The following is an 18354-nucleotide window of genomic DNA, read 5'->3' on the forward strand; positions in this document are numbered from 1 at the left end:
ACAAGCTTTATCGCCTCTGTAGAAGCTATAGCCTGAAGGTTAGAGAACGACTCTATGCCCACCCACCAGCTTGCGTGACCAGCTTAATTATAGATCCTATGTGTATTGATAGAAGTTCATTAAAGCTGTTGCATAATTCATGTCAATGGCAGCATATAGCTTAATTAAAAGTGTTGCAGACGATTTTATGGAAGTTTTCCTTTCAAATCTGAGCTCTGACAACAGCCGTGACAACTTTTGAATTATATGCTGAAACAAGTGGCAATTTTATTATACATGGCATGTGTATGAACTCACACTGTGGTTACATCATGTTCTATTGAAGCACTGGATACTACTGTCCAGTATGCAATATTTCTTTGTTCAATAGAATTATCACATCATGCCATTTGTTTCAGATCATGTGCTGCCACCTTGTGTTCATGTTGGATTTGTCCAATAACAGGGAATAGTGCAATAATGTGGCCGTTGGTGTATGTGCCATAGAAATTAACATAAAATTACACAGATTCATTTCAGAAATGCTTATGTACTTGTCATGAAAGTGTTTATGTATGGTTTTTGAATATGTTATGACGTCCTTCTGTAGGTGCCCTTCAATTAAAGTGTTACCAAAGATTTTAACCGTGGAATAAATATCTATTCAGACATTGGCCAGACACAGCCTTGCCATCCTGCCAAATGCTGAACCAGGCCTGTATCCAGGCTCAACAGCTTGTTGGTGGATGAGCCAGTTAACCAAATGAGATGACGTCTTAAAGCCGAGTGTTTAAGGATATGTCCACAATAATGATGTGTTCTGTGGATTTTCAATAGAAAAAGCTAAACATCTCTTATGTTTCGTTTTGCTTGGAATCAAACAGTTATTAATAGACCCCTAGCAAATCATTTTAATGAGCTTTTCTCCCAAATAGTTCAATGCAGAGGGTGCGTCTTGGGTGTGTTCCAGCACATTGTCAAAATAAACAAGAAATTCATGTGAAAGTGAGAAAATGACTCTGGCATGCATATGAATCAGATGAGCTCACCCACATCATCAACCTTTGATGAAATATTATTTAGATAGATGTCTCTGGAATAAAACCCGCTGAATTGAGAAGTGAAAGCAAAGCAGCAAATTTGTTATGGTAATGAATGGGAGAGTGGGCCAACCCGTTGATCTGATTCAGGTTGTCATGCCATCACAGTGTCAATCATTTATTTGTGTGTGTGTGTGCGTGCGAGCACATTTGTGTGTGTGTGTATGTGTGCGTGCAAAAGTGTTTACGCTCACCAACAGAGAGCTGTGTTATTTCTTCACAGCAGAAGCATTGCCACAATTATCTTCAGCCATGTTAAAGTTTACATCACAGGCAGAATTAGAATGTTTAGCTGTGGGCTTAAATGACTAGTAGAAAATATAATTATTATTGAAATTCAAATCATGATTATTTTTTATATCTAACACAGTACAATGTTTATGAGTTGAGAAGTTGTCTTCTGTTTTCACTTCACTTCACCTTGTTTTCTGTAGCCTGGAGCTGAAAGAACATAGAAGTTCACTCCACTGCATGTCAAGAGATTTCTCCCACTAATGAGGTAGATGGATGGCCTTTGTTTTCTGAATGGATTTAAACAGAATTTTAAACTTCCTGACTGTTCTCATGACTTATACAGAAGCCTGTTGTGGAAATCAGCCTACAGCGTTTATTCAAATTCTCTCTACTCTACATATTGATCAATTTGAGTTGACATATTCATCCACCACTCGGCTCCACTAAAAAACAAAGCTAAATGTGTAGAATTATAGGAAATTAGCTTTAAAACAGAAAAATGATATCTTAGCCTCATGGCAAAATGTGTAGAATAGCTTGAAATTTGCTTTGAAATGGAACATTTTCTCTCAGCCCTATGGCAGAATATGTAAAACTGCTAAAAAAGGAAGTCGATGGCCCAAGGGCCCAAAATGCAGTAGTCCGGCCCTGTTTATATTCACAGGAGCCATATACCTACTCCTTCAAAATAACATTTCTTGTGGACTGGGAAAGAGTATCTTGGCCATCTTTCCTCGCCTATGAATTGAGTATATTTCCAATGGATGTTGGAATAGGTATATTTTGGAAAGACAAAATAAAGAGTATACGTAAACCAGGGGTGCACAACTTTGGTTTGAGTGTGTCTTCTTACCTGAAAAAGTGTCTTATTGACTGTTTCCACATGCGGAATCTGTTGGAGACAATAACACTTTAATGGTTTGTTGAGTGTTAAGCATTAAAAAGAAGCAGCATTGTGAAAATGCCAAAGACAGTTTATTAGTAGACACTCAGCAGACAGAAACCAACCACCTGCAGAATGTCTTCCTGAAATACACCTTTTGATTGGCAGTGTAAAATAAGGCAAAGGGTTCCAGACCATGTACAGGTATTTATACACTTTTGCACCAACGATAAAACAGGTATACATTCACTTGTTACCATAAATAGTTTTGATATATCTGTGTTGTACCCATAGACCCACATACTTACATTTCCAAGAAACCCCATAGAACAGGGTTGGTGAGTGAGGGAGCATTTGTAGGTTAAAGTAATACCTATATTATGCTATTTAGCTTTGGAACAGAGTCTGGCTAACTACATAGAATCAGACCACCATCTTAATAACATATAGATTTTGGAACTGCAAAAGCCAACACACTACATTGACATAATCCTATAATATTTGCCATCATAAATATGTGATCTCTTTCTGTTTCTTCTTAAAAAATATATAAAATCTCAATATAGTGTCTATATATAATTCAAATAATCTGCATTTCTTTGTAATTGGTCACATAGAGAAAGGCATCTCCCCCTGTGCTGTATCCTTTTAGACACCCCCCTGGCTTGTCTGGGGTATTCATTCTGACTAGAGCTGCAGAGTAGAACACAACTGAATATGGGGATCATTCTACTTACTTATTAGAGGCCTATTTAGTTAAAAGCAGCAACCACGATTCAGGGACAAGTCGATAATATGACCTGTATACACTTCACAACACAACAGCATATGCAATTGAGTTTCTTTCTGTTACAGACGGATTTCACAAAGCCACTCAACCCAGCGTTCTAGTAGCCAGGAAAGAGTCATGTTTCTGACTTATCCAGGAAACTGTGTTTGATTGGCCCCAAGTGTGCTTGCCTCTCCCTGCCTTCCCACTGTGCAGAATAGCTGTGGTACTCTACTGTGGAGCTATAAATCAGTGTTGTTCATTGGAGGTAAAAGAGGATATTTTGAAATACTGCTCCAATTGCTGGCTTCTCTGAACACTAGCTTTCTCACACAGATCCTACAACCCATTGCCTGTACAGTTTGTGGGACAGTAGATGATGTGTTATTATGGGTTGTGTAAGTTGTTACCCTGTTGAGAGATCTCATCGTAAAGCTGCCCTCACAGTTGTCTGTCTTGTGTGGGACCTACGGTAGCAGGTCTGAGTGTGTCTGGGCTGTGGGCCAGGGCTTACTCCTCCTCAGAGCCATGAAAAGAGATCATAGCAGCAGCTCCAGTTGTTCTCTCTCACACGTCTCGCTCTCTGTCACGCGCGCGCACACACACAAATACACACACACACACAGACAGAGATGGGTAGGATAAGCTGCTTTGTGACTTTGTCAGTGTCAGTATAAGAGATGGTATCAGTGTTCTGCTCTCTCTAACACTGCTGGGGCTTATTGGGTAATTAGGGAAAGATTGGAGTGGAATTTCTACGTGTCCATGTGTTAACCAGCATGTTTTACAACAGGGGTGTCAAACTCATTCCATGGAGGGTCGACTGTATGCTGTTTTTTGTTATTTCCTTTATATTTGTGTCGAATTAAGACCTAGACAACCAGGTGAGGGGAGTTCCTAACTAATAAATTACCTTCATTGATCAGTCAAGTACAAGGGAGGAGCAAAAACCTGCAGACACTTGGCACTCATGGAATGAGTTTGACACGTGTTTTACAGGGTCTGATGTACAGGGGGACCTAAGAGGCCTAAATATATCCAGATATTCTCTGAACACACTCACCATATAATTACTGAAATAACAATCAGTGATATCAGAAATTAAAATCCCCACAAAGAAGCACTGAATATATCCATTATAGAAATACATAGAAAAATATATATAGTCATCTGAATGCCCTTTGTACAGTTTTTAAATATTAGTGTCAGAAAAAGCCTTGATGACAGTGATGAGGATGTGTATTCTAAAGGGTAGTGGGATGGTGTGGTAAAGTAGTACTTAGGGATACTTAAGGGGGATGCTCCCCTATAAGACCGTCCAGACACACTCTCCAGCAGTAGTCAATACATTTTTGGAGAATTTGAAAGAATTTGCTACACTAAGTGCAAAGAATGATAGGTGGGTACCACTTCACATAACACATTTTAAAGCATTGAACTGTCTTTTCACGTCACTGACTGTGCAGTGATAAATTGTTTGTGAGTTCGATGTTTTGCAGTTAGCCACCGGTATATAGTACAGGACCACATTGACATGCCTGACCGAGACATTGTTTTCATGTGATGATCTTCTAGTACTACGTGTAAAAGGAAGTCATTTTTATGGTGCGCTCCTCCACTTAAAGCCAGGAGAGATTTGAGGACTTAAACAGAGATTAGAGAGTCAATCAATACAAATCTTTAAAAGGTTTGGAGTAGTTAAACATAAGGTAGTCCATGTAATAAAAGTCATAAGCTCTCTGTCTCTCTGAAGTGCTGAGCTGTGCAAAGTAGCGATGGGTTAAATGAGTTGAAGTCCTCTCAGCCTTGGGGTTCCTGTCTTTAAACCTGGGGAAGGTGAGGTTATGCGGGGCACCAGTTCTACGTAGTAAGAAATTAGCCTCCTGCTCCATGGTCTCAAACTTGCCGATGAAGTTGTAGTCCAGCAGACAGGGGCTGCACAGCTGGCTGGTAGGCTCCCAGTGAATGTCCATGCCCACAGGCCTGTGCACATCCAACAGATACTGCATGAACTCCTGGAAGGTCACTCCGCTGCCTGTCCTGAGGGCCACCTTGGAGGCGTTTACCCTGTACTTGGAGATGATGGGCTTCCCGAATACAGGATGATAGTAGGTGTTGGGGTTCTCAAACTTGTCCCTGAATGCGGACACCAGCCTCTCCAGGGGTTCGCGGACAAACAGGACTTTGGTGTAGGTCTCCAGGCGCTGCGTGATGCCCTGGCGGTCGAAGCTGTCCAGCCTCTTGAGGTGGTTGCCGTAGTGGACGGCGTCGTGTTTGATCTCGTGGGTGGACGACGCCAGGCCAGACAGCACCATGAGGATCCTCTTCCAGTTGGAGCATCCCGCCTTGGGCACCTAAAGAAATAAGATTAGATTTAAAAAATACTTTATTAATTGGTTTGTTAAATCATTGCAGCCAGCATCACAGTCACAATGACAAAAATACACCAATAATCAATAAGTTGTAAAAATATAGATAGCAGTATATAACAGCAATATTCAAAAGTCCAATAATCAATATGCAATAATCAGATCATCAATAGGCCACCTCGCAGTACAGCAGCTTGTACTTGTCCTCCACATAGATCCGGGACACGTGGTGAGGTGTGATGGTCCTGGAGATGCTGCTCTTGTACTTGGCACAGACCTCCTTCATCAGCCTCCGCCGAGCTTCCTGGATGTGGGACAGTCTGTGCCACTGCCAGCTCTCCTCAGGAGAGTCCGGGGAACCCGAGGAGGACGAGGAGGAGTTGAGTGAGTTGTTAGAGACCACAGGGCTGGTTTTCAGTAGTTTCCTGTGGCGCTTGGTGACGCGCAGGGAGCCCATGTCCTGTTCCCTAGAGCCAGGGGTGGCTGAATGTCTAGTCCACTGGAAGGCAGGGAACTGCATGGGGGGGATGGTGCTGGTTAGGCCTTCCACAGCCAGTCTCTGGTCCTGGCCTGGGCTGACTCTCACACCCTCACTGTCCTGAGTACATAGCGCCTGATGGACAAAGATAACGCATCGACTTTACAAATGGCGCTGACAGATGTAAAATGTATGCAAGACTTCTACATCTGCATTGCTTGCTCTTTGGTGTTTAAGGCCGGGTTTCTGTAAAAGCACTTAGTGACATCTGCTTATGTAAAAAGGGCTTTATAAATACATTTTATTGATTTGGTGTTGATTATTATTTAAACTTCTCTGGCATTCAAAATAAAATGTGTTTATTCAGTGAAACACTCTTTATAGTGTTCTGTGAACTAATTCACCAACCCTCTTAAAAACCTTTGGTGGAATCTTTAAAAATCTATACGTTCCTGATTTATGTAGTGCTCAGACTCAACACTTAGTGGCGCTGTTTCTCTACATCTTGACCAACTCTCCAACCTTTCCAATTGAAATGACACACACTGTAAATGACTGGGTGAACTACCAATAAACAGAGCTCTAATGTCATATAAATGTCTTATAAACACTTATTGGGAAATCTAAATTTGAATCATCTACAGGCAGATTACCATGGTAAGATGGCCTGAGGCTATCATGCGCTTTGACATTTTATTTCAATTAAAAACCATTATGGCGCCATTAAGGCAATAGATTGCATGTATAATCCTAATTGTACGGATAACGTGATGGGAACACATCATGAATTTGTGCTCATCTCCTATCTGACATCCATTGGATCAGATGCCCAGTACTCCCACCTATATCCCCTGGGAAACCTCCAAAGGAGGAAGCAGTAGTAGGAATGGTTCCCTGACCGTTTCATTTTGGGAAGCAGAGCAGGATCAGCCACAGTGTAGCCAGCCCATATCAGACACCCACATGCAGGACTCACACTAATGGAAGTCTCTCATCTCTATTGAGAGCAGGACACCAGAGCAAACCGAGGTCAGTGGGAGGAAAGAGAGGAACCAGAAGGAGCGTTCCTGACATAGCAACCAGCTGCTCTCTCTCCTGCAGCCTCAAAGCCTCCTAGTCTCACACTGAAGCCCCTCGTCTCCTGGCTGGTATTACAGGAGGTGGTAGTTTAAGCCCTGGATGTGTCCCCTCTCTCTTTCTCTCTCTCTCCTACAGCTACACACTGACACAACCCCCTCATCTCCAGGCTGGTATTACAGTATCTAGTAGTCGGAGCCCTGGCTGTGCCCTCTCTCTCGCTTTCTAACTCGCTCCTGCATTCTCACACCAAGACCTCCACAGAGCCTTTATCCCCTGGCTCTCCCTGGGCTGGACCAACTCAGTGGCATTGTGGTTAGAGTGTCCGCCCTGAGACTGGAAGTTTGGGAGTTCGATCCCTGGTCGAGTCATACCAAAGACTGTAAAAATGCGCCTCAGTCTGTTTGGCACTCAGCATTAATGAGATAGATTGGGGGTAAGGCCCTGCAATAGACTAGCATCCTGTCCCGGGGTTGTACTTGTTCATCAAGCTGCCTCATGCTACAGAAACAGGCTTCTGCTCCTATGAGCCATTCCAGCTCACATAAACCAAGACTACTTTACTCTCCATGGGCTGCAGAGAGCTGGCCCACCCCTGGCACACTGGGGGAAGCCTCAGGTCAGCCTCTCTACACTGATGTTATCAGACACAGACACTGCACTGCCACTCAACACCATATTAGATAAAAAACATATACACTCTCTCTCTGTTTGAAAGGAGGAGGAGTAGAAAACAACGTACCTCTCTGGACTGCCGAGCTGTTCCTCTTAGCTTCACACCTGGGAAGAGAAGAGAAGAGAGAGAGAGAGAGAGAGAGAGAGAGAGAGAGAGAGGGAGGGAGGGAGGGAGGGAGGGAGAGAGCGAGAGTGAGCAAGTAAGTAAACGAGACAACATGTTTAGTTATTGCTTGTTGAGGAGGAGAGGTAGTCCTTTGATGCATCAGACCCAGGTAATGGAGTGAATTCCTCCTGCTGTAATATCAGGTAGAAGGCCTGATGCTGACTCTCCTCTCCTCCCCTCTCCTCCACACCAGCTGTTTTCCACAGAGGGTGACACAGAGACAGGTAGCTATCTAGATCCATTTAAGTAATGAACCTGCAGCACCATGAAACATTGGTAAATGAGTTGTGTTTTGATGGTCCTAGTTGTGGGGTGAGTAAGGAGTCTGTGAACTATTTGCTAGGTTGATTTCTTAGCAGGGTAGCTAGAAAAGATAGATTGGTTCTTTGACACAGAGAGGAATGTCTGAGCTGAGGGACAAACAGACAGACAGGTGGTGACGTGTCTATTGGCAGATGTGACTGAGCCAGTCAACCAGTGGGACAGGACAGACAGGCGTTGTGTTTAGTGTGTGTTCTCCAGCTGGACATCTCCTTTCCCGTGGTCCCCCATCCCCTCCCCCGTCCCCCTCTCTCGTTGATGTGTAATCAGGCTGGATGCTCGGCGGATGGCTGTGCAGCTGCTGATGGGAGAGGGGCTCAGACACTTTTGCCTGAATGGCCTGTCACTTCCAATCTACAGAGGTAAGTAACAGGAACCTGCAGAGTGAGGGGGCCCCAGATGTGGGTCACGGCCCACCACCCCCCTTAACTGGTGAGATTTGCAAGGCCCCTGTCTCCTCAAACACTTAGATACGTCTCAGAGGGGCTGGGAGAAAACCATACAACCATACAGCCAGATACAATGTTGTTTTAGATTAGTATGCACTGCAGAAGGGCTTGGGGGGTTGGTTGTTGTAGTGTCTGGGATTCTGTTTATTCCTCTGTAGCAGGTTTAGGGAGGTGATGGCACACAGTTTGACATTTTCTAATCTTGTTCAGCTGTCGGAGCCTTATTTGATCTCCTAACCCTAATAATGGCTCAGTGCATCTTGTATGTCAGTTGACGTTGTTGAATATAAAACACATGCATATCTAACAGGACACACCACACTATTACCAAGATAAAATGTTCACCACACACAGTACTGCTAGGCTCCAATGGCTCACACACACACACACACACAAACAAACACAAACACACACACACACACACACACACACACACACACACACACACACACACACACACACACACACACACACACACACACACACACACACACACACACACACACACACACACACACACACACACACACACTGTAGCATCTTTCTTAGACTATCTCATCTAGATACATGCCTCACCATTGATCAGGAACCCCATCAGGCCAGTAATTGAAATCTCCTGAGGTCTAATAACGGCTTCCTACTAAGTGCTGTTTTTGTCAGGAGCACTGTGTTGTCACATACTGCTCTGCTCACTAGCCTGGAACCAGATGTGTTTGTACTGTCTGGCCAACTCCTACTGTATAGTAATTGTCACGTTGTATGGGGTTGGCAAGACACCACAAACCGATCTGGGACCAGGCTTTTGTCAGTGATGTTGCTCACTGTCACAACCATAGCTTTATCCATAGAGAAACAATATAATAGTGTTCTATTTAATTATGTGGCTTTAATGTGCTGGATTATAGCCAGCTTTACCCCGTGCTGGATTCTCCTCAAATTAGTACAATCAGTAATTCCAGTGTTCTCCTTGTTGGGTTCAATGCAAGTTCACTTTCTGTCTGTTGAATTGAATGCAGTTGAGTACATTTCTTCTCTTGATTGCAATTCAATTCCTGAATTGCTTTGAATTTAGATGGAATTGACTTTGTGGATAGGTAATTGCATGTGCAATAGATAGCTGTAAAAATCTCAGTCTTTCACTGATTTTTCAATTTAAAAGGAAATGAATCTTTGCCTTTACTAATACATTTTCTCTCTCTTTCCCCTAGTTTATCTGGTTCCCAATGCAGTCTGGGTGCTAGGCAATGCCCTGAATAGCATCATAATGCCTTACTGTAAAAAGCTGTGTGTTTAGTTTCGTCAGCAACATTTATGTCTATACCATGAATTTGGTTGAAACTAATATATGTTGCTGTTTGATTGCAATTTGACCCTTAAAGAAGCTATTCTATTGATTTGCTCCAGGCTGTGAAACAATGATCAATTGTTCAAATTTGCTTCCTTATGAGGTTCAGCAAATTTGCTTCTACAAGTTAGGAATTCACAAACTCTGCTGAAGTGATGCAAGTAAACGTGTGTTCATTTGTCTTTTATTTCTGTCACAAATTGCAGCAATAGTACAAAACCCAGGTGAATCAAATGAGCATGCAAGTCCCCATTGACTTAACATATTCATTGTGATGGATAGCATAGCTGAAATATACTTCCTTTCATTCAATAACAATTTTCTCAGTTCTTTTTATATTCCATTACAGTAGCTGACATTGAGAGCAGATTGAAGGTGGATAATGGATATTAATGCATTGTTATGTGATGTCCTCAGATGCATTGTCTTCCTGCCTAACACCTTCAGAGAACAGTCTACATTCCCACACCCCGAACCTTCAGCTTCCCAAGGTTATCCTTTCAATACGGGCCCTGAATATCCATGCTTCAAGTCATAATTTTTTATTTGTCGTATATACGAGATACGCATGGTATACATCGTCCAACAAAATGCTTACTTGCAGGTTCCTTCTCGAAAATGCAACAACAATAAGAAATAATCAAATATAAAAATAGGAACATCAAGTAAATGGTTCAGTAGAATGGGAAAATTGCAATAAAAAAGGAAAGTGGAGCAGGAACCGGCAAGACGCGTGACCTCCTCAGCGTCGCCATGGTAATCATAATCTTAATCAATGTAGAACCAGGTCGGTGTTATTGTGGGAGTCATGAAAGCAAATGCCATATCATTAGTGGGATCCATTACCGCCTTTCCCTCTGAAAGACCTCTGTCTCTCTACGGCTCTCCTCCGATACCGACACACATCAAACGCTTCCTTCCTTCCCCCGATCGCTGCCACCACAGCCGCTCGCCTCATGCAAACGCAGTCGTGGCGGAGAGGAGCATGAAGGACAAAAACAAGGTGAAATAATGAGCTTGTTAAATGAAGGATCACTGCCATGGACACAGGGAGGAACTTTTTAAATGCCCTATTCTTAACCAGAGGAAACTCAGGAGAGAGCCTGATGGAAGACAGAGAGACTTAGTGTCCAGGCCCCCTCCAGGCCTGTGCCCACGGTGGGTAAAGAGCAGCACAGCCAGCAGCCACTAGCTTTTCATCAGTCATTCAGCTCACAGAGCCTGTAGTGTCTTAGCTCTTATGACTTCAGCAGTATAATAAGGAAGTCTCCGAATACAAGGAACTTGAGCTTCACATTTACTGAAGTAATTAGCAATACAAGATTAACGTGGCGCAGCACTGCGCATGACCCCCATAAATAACACATGGCTTGACTCATATGTCTCAGCTGTAAGAGTACAAGCTAAGCATATTGAACCAAATCAATATTCAGTTGAATACAACTGAAAGCAGTGGAAGCTGAAAGAAAGCTATTTAAAATAAAGTTGGAGATGCCTGCTGCCTCCACATGAACATCTTCAGTATATTGTTTTCAGAGTAGTTGACTTTCATGCTCTGAGATATTACAGCTGTTCTAGCCAAGGCATCAACACACTGCTGCTTATTAGTTTATAACAAGCTCAAGGTAAGGAAATGCAGACAGCCCCTTCATATAGCTGATTCCCATGGAAACTGCGCGTAACAGTGTTATGCTGTATGTAGTCGGATGAGAAGGGGCGGTTGTGTAAATATTACGCAGAGTCGTCAGAGGCATGGTTGGTTGGCAGCTCGTGAAAGCAGAGATGTGTAAACAAATGCTACCTGTCAGCAGCGATCCACGGGTTAAATTAATTATCTGTGCTGAAGCCGCAGCACCAGAAGGCTTTAATTGGCACATATCTTATTAGGATGCTTGAGAAGCTCTTGACCTATCAGCAGAGCACGCATGCCACAGCAGCACACGCCACAGAGCCCCTCCCCTCCCCTATCGATGACAGCTCAGACAGGGTGCTGGAGGTTGTTATAAAAGTTCAGAAGTGGAGTACTTTTTTCACGTAATGTTTTAAAAGTTGGCTGGTTCGCTGCCAGATATTAGGGGAGGGAAGGGAGGAAAGTCTGCAGGGAAAACGGCTGGCTGCTCTCTTGCCTGTGTCTGTGGTGGAGGCAACAGATGGAGAGGAGGACTGAAGAGTGGAAGGTGAAAGAAGAGAGAAAAGCTAGATGGAAGAGAGAGAAACAGATAAGAGGGGGGTATTGCCCTCAGTGTTTCCATGTGGTGTCTGTGTTCAGACTACACATTATCTCTGAGCCACTGGACCCTTTCTCCTCTCTGCCGTAGTTGAGATGCTCTGCTCTCTTCTCCTCCCTTTCCTCCTCTCCTTCTTCTCCTCCTCCCCTCCTCCTCCCTCTTCCTCTCCTTCTCCCCCTCCCTCCCTCCCTCCCTCCCTCCTCCTCTCATCCCTCTCCTCCTCTCCCCTCGTATCTTCATTAACCAGTGGTGATCTACCTGCTGAATTCTATTTGCTGTGAGATAGGTACATTGAATTGGCCCTGTCACTGTTTACCCTGGCCTCTCTTTTAAGTAAGCCCTGCTGTTTTCACTCACTCTGTGTTTTCCTGTCACCGGCCCCACTGATTACAGGCAGGCCTGATGAGGGCGGACATGTGAGTGGAGCTGTGGAACAGTGGGTGGAATGCTAAGTGAAATAGAATGCAGACGGGACAGCCCCGTCCTTGTATCTGTGGATAAGCTTCAATGCTTCTGCACTGACCACAGTTCAAGTCAGTAATCCCAGGAGGATGAGGAGTGGAGTGCCAAGGGTTACTATGGGTTATAAGGGGAAGATTGCTATCTCTCAAAACAGGAGTAACAACCCCGACTTTTGAAGGTGGAGGGGATTAGAGGAGATGCTGAAACAGCCTGATCGTATTGCTCCTTGACACTGACCTACACATGGGCATCGCTCAGATTGATTACCTGTCAACAGCAAACCTTGGAAGCTGTCTGTATGAGTTCAGCAGGAAGACAGGATAATGGCAACAGGAATGGTTGAGCTCGACACTTAGACTGCCTGACTTTTTCTGTGCTGTCGAAACCAAGCAAAACATTCATAACAAGCCCTGTAGACTCCGGGCTGCAACAATCACAACCTCCGCCTCCCCTTCAATAACACTCCAGGCCTCTATGGTAACTCCCCTTTAGCTTTAAGCCTCCCCTATGTTCTGCTATCTACCTTCCCTCCAGTCTCAGCCCTCTCCTATTTTCTCCTAGCTACCCTACAGACCCTTACTTTACCTCTCCATGCTTGTATTCTACCTCTCCCCAGAGTGCCTCATCTCTCAAGTACCCCACCTTTGGCCTCCAGCCTTCAACCTATAATTTCTTCTCGCTTCGTGCTACGTGCCCCTTGACTGCATCCGGTTCAATCCAAAAACAAAACAACAGCAGCAGAAATAACAACAAACAACAACATACAACAACACTAATAGCACCTCTACTACTACCACTACTACTACTATTACTACTACTGCTACTACCTCTACTACCTCCACTACTACTACCTCTACTACCTCTACTACTACTACCTCTACTACTACTACTACCACCTCTACTACCTCCACTACCTCTACTACCTCTACTACTATTACTACTACTACTACTACTACCTCTACTACCTCTACTACTACTCCCTCTACTACCGCTACTACTACTACTACCTCTACTAATACTACCTCTACTACCTCTACTACTACCTCTACTACTACTACTACCTCTACTACTACTACCTCTATTACCTCTACTACCTCTACTACTACTACCTCTACTACTACTACCTCTACTATCTCTACTACCTCTACTACTACCTCTACTACTACTACCTCTACTATCTCTACTACCTCTACTACTACCACTACTACCTCTACTACCTCCACTACTACCTCTACTACTACTACCTCTACTACTACTACTACCACTACTACCTCTACTACCTCCACTACTACTACCTCTACTATTACTACCTCTACTACGTCTACTACTACTACTACCTATATTACTACTACCTCTACTACTACCACTACTACCTCTACTACTACTACCTCTACTACTACCACTACTACCTCTACTACCTCTACTACTACTACCTCTACTACTACCACTACTACCTCTACTACTAATACCTCTACTACTACCACTACTACTACCTCCACTACCTATACTACCTCTACTACTATTACTACTACTACCTCTAGTACTACTACTACTATTACCTCTACTACTACCTCTACTACTATTACTACTACTACTACTACCACTACCTCCACTACCTCTACTACTATTACTACTACTTCTACCTCTAATACTACTACCTCTACTACCTTAACTACTACCTCTACTACTACTACTACCTCTACGACTACTAGCACTACTCCTACTATTACTACTACTACCACTACTACCTCTACTACTATTGCTACTACTACTACTACCTCTACTATTACAACTTCTACTACTACTACCTCTACTACTATTACTACTACCTCTACTACTACTACTACTACTATTACTACCTCTACTACTACCACTACTACCTCTACTACCTTTACTACCTATACTACTACCTCTACTACTACTACCTCTACTACCTCTACTACTACTACCTCTACTACTACTATTGACTCTACTACCTCTACTACTACTACCTCTACTATTACCACTACCACTACTACCTCTACTACTATTACTACTACCTCTACTACTACTACTTCTAATACATCTATTACCTCTACTACTACTACTACTGCTACCTCTACTACTACTACCTCTACTACTATCACCTCTCCTACTTTCTACCTCTACTACCTCTACTACTACTACTACTACTACTACTACCTCTACTACTATTACTACTACCTCTACTACTACTACTACTTCTACTACCTCTACTACTATTACTACTACTACTATTACCTCTCCTATTACTACCTCTACTACCTCCACTACTACCACTACTACCTCTACTACTACCACCACTACTACCACTACTACCTCTACTACTAGTACTACTACCTCTACTACTAGTACTACTACCTCTACTACTACTACCTCTACTACCACTACCTCTACTACTACTACCTCTACTACCACTACCTCTACTATTACTACTACTACTATTACCACTACTACCTCTACTACTATTACTACTACTACTACTACTACTTCTACTACATCTATTACCTCTACTACTACTACTACTACCTCTACTACTACTATCACCTCTACTACTTTCTACCTCTACTACCTCTACTACTACTACTACTATTACTACCTCTACTACTACTACTACCTCTACTACTATTACTACTACCTCTACTACCTCTACTATTACTACTACCTCTATTATCTCTACTACCTCTACTACTACCACCTCTACATCTACTACTATTGCCTCTACTACTACTACCTCCAATACTACTACTACTACCTCCAATACTACTATTACTGCTACTACTACCTATTCTACTACTACTAGTAGTATTACCACTACCACTACCACTACTACTACTACCTCTAATACTATTACTACCACTACCACTACTGCTGCTGCTACTACTACTACTACTACTACTACTACTACTACTACTACTACTACTACTACTACTACAACCTCTACTACTACTACTACTATTTCTACTACAACCTCTACTACTACTACTACTACTACTACTACTTCTACCACCTCTACTACCTCTACTACTACTACTACTACTACTTCTACTACCTCTATTACCTCTACCTCTACTACTACTACTACTACTACTATCACCTCTACTACTTTCTACCTCTACTACTACTACTACTACTACTACTACCTCTACTACTTTCTACCTCTACTACTATTACTACTACTACTACCTCTACTATTACTACTACTACTACTACTGTTACTACTACTATTACTACTACTACTACCTCTACTATTACTACTACCTCTATTATCTCTACTGCCTCTACTACTACTACCTCTACATCTACTACTATTGCCTCTACTACTACTACCTCCACTACTACTATTACTACTACTACTACCTATACTACTACTACTACTAGTATTACCACTACCACTACTACTACTACCTCTACTACTATTACTACCACTACTACCTCTACCACTATTACTACCACTACCACTACTACAGCTTCTACTACTACTACTATTTCTACTACAACCTCTACTACTACTACTACTTCTACTACAACCTCTACTACTACTACTACTACTTTTACTACCTCTACTACTATTATTACTACTACTACTTCTACTACTAAAATGATGATGATAATAATACATACTTTGTGTTTTTCACAAAAGCAGCTCTACCTTCCTGTCTGATATTGATTGAATGGCTATACCGTGTAGTGTTGTGTTGTGCTGTGCTGTGTCTGATACAGGCTGTAAGACAGGCTGGGCTGATCGTCACAGCACAGCAGCTATTTCTCAGCTTCCTCCAGAGCTTTGTACTAATGAGAGCAGGGTGTGTTATGCCGCGCCACTCTGCTCCACATCACGGTGTCTGTCTCTCTGTCTGACTGATGCTCTCAAATGCCTGAAATAACTCTCCCACACGTCAGGTGGCTCGTGCCCCTGGGACTCCAGAGCTGAGGTGTCAATGGGAGATGTGAAACACACACAGCTACTTGTGGATCCTGCTAGGGATGACATAGCCTTGCATACTGACTGCTACTGCCAGCACACCACAGTGCTGATGTACCTATGTAAGAGGAAACAAACCAGACACTAAGGCATATAGTGAGTTATCGTAAATATGAGGGGGAAACAGCCTTGTAGAATCTGTCTGATATGTCTGGGTCTGTCTGATCACTTGATCATTTAAAATGCTCAACCACCTTGTCTGCACACACATCCTGCTTAGCTCCACCCCTCTCCTCTCTCTCTTTGTGTCTCGCGTACCTTTCTGTCTGGAGGTGTGAGAAAGACGGGAGAGAGAGGTGCGGCTCGGCTCCCGGCGCTGGTAATTTGACAGCTAGCGGACTGGACACGCTCTAATTAGAATAACATTTACGTGTCACGTGTGACAGCTGAGGATTTCTCCAATTTCTCCCTCCAACTCCAACAGGTGAGAGAGTCGGTGTGTCAAGCAGTAGTAAGAAAACACAAATGTTAAAGACATGAATAGCGCAGATTTCACTAGATGCCTGGCCAAAGAGAACTGGGTTAATCAGACAAATGAGACATCTGGCCTTTTGTCAGATGTGTTTGTATCTGAGGCGGAGGGGGAATACTCTGTTGGATTGGGCTGCTGCTGCTGATATGACTGGGCCAGATTCTGGTGCTGCTGTGAAGAACATGCACAGTGCTGTTGGTTTCTGTTAGTTTAATGATTTCTGTTTAAAGGCCAGCCTCCGTACTGTAAAAAATGTGCACACCGTCCCCCCTTATTGAATGACTTATAACTCAAAATAATGTTTACAACCACTGAGCTCACTTTGCCTGCCTGTTTCATTACACTACGATCAGAACCGGCTGCAGACAATGATCAGCTAGGGGGAAATCAGATTTTCAACATTTTGATGCTATATTTACAATTCTACAAAATATATGCAATAGATTTTCCACCAACAGGTTTCTGTACCAATGCACCACACAACCAATAAGCAAAGCATACCGACTTTGGGGGCTTCAACATCATGGTTTGCGTTTGAAACACCACAATCAAATATACTATGCAAATCTCAACAGATAGATCCCTCCCTACCTTCTACCCAGTATAGAAGACTTGGCTTGACAATCTCCGAATGTCATTAAACTTGCTGGTGTTTTGTAACAGATGTCTCTTCCCATTCATCAAATGGCGTGGCTGGTGAACAGTTTTGATGCTGGAATGATATTTTAGATGAACGTGTGCAGGTAAAACATTGTGATGTTTTATGTGTTTATGGCACACATAAAAGGTAAAGCATTTGAAAAGTTAAATGACAAATATTTAGGCTATATTGAAGCGTTAGGTTCTAGGTGCGCGAGGAATAGCCGCTCAGATCGGGAGGAGGCAGAGCACAAGTTAAACTTTCCTGAATAACTGGGCCTGCTGGGAGCATATGTGGCCACATTATTATAGGACGACTTCATTTGGGAGAATGATGATCCATAACAGACAGCGCATCTCAGTATCAGAAGTAAAAATACAGCCAGACTGGTACTGTGCCTTTTTAGACCTTATAGACTGTTAAGAGTAGAGCCACAACTGATTCAAATTGAATGAATGGAATTAAACATTCAAATCACGTCATGACTTCCGCCGAGGTCGGTCCCTCTCCTTGTGCTGGCTGCGTTTGGCAATCGACACTGGCACTGGGTTGTCTGAGAATTTATAGCACGACTTCTGATGCGCCTTGGTTGGGGTCTGAGCCGATTATTTGTTGCGATTGCAAACGTAATAAAATGGTGGTCCGATAGTCCAGGGTTATGAGGAAAAACATTAAGATCCACAACATTTATTCCATGGGAAAAA

The 18354-nt window shown here is 43.0% G+C and overlaps 1 protein-coding gene across 2 annotated transcripts in view; it reads right to left on the bottom strand.

Annotated features, from left to right (window-relative positions):
- Positions 1-2266: 2266 nt before the first annotated feature.
- LOC129834678 (carbohydrate sulfotransferase 8-like) overlaps positions 2267-18354 on the bottom strand; it is a 223781-nt gene continuing 207693 nt past the window's right edge. For both annotated transcript variants that reach the window (XM_055899890.1, XM_055899889.1), the window contains 3 exons: positions 7632-7669; positions 5513-5947; positions 2267-5319 (listed from right to left, as the gene is read on the bottom strand). In XM_055899890.1, coding sequence (XP_055755865.1) covers positions 4633-5319; positions 5513-5947; positions 7632-7669 — 1160 coding nt within the window. In that variant the 3' untranslated portion in view covers positions 2267-4632. The remainder of the gene's footprint in view (positions 5320-5512; positions 5948-7631; positions 7670-18354) is intronic.

Source organism: Salvelinus fontinalis, chromosome 35, assembly GCF_029448725.1.
Source record: "Salvelinus fontinalis isolate EN_2023a chromosome 35, ASM2944872v1, whole genome shotgun sequence".
Classification (NCBI taxonomy): domain Eukaryota; kingdom Metazoa; phylum Chordata; class Actinopteri; order Salmoniformes; family Salmonidae; genus Salvelinus; species Salvelinus fontinalis.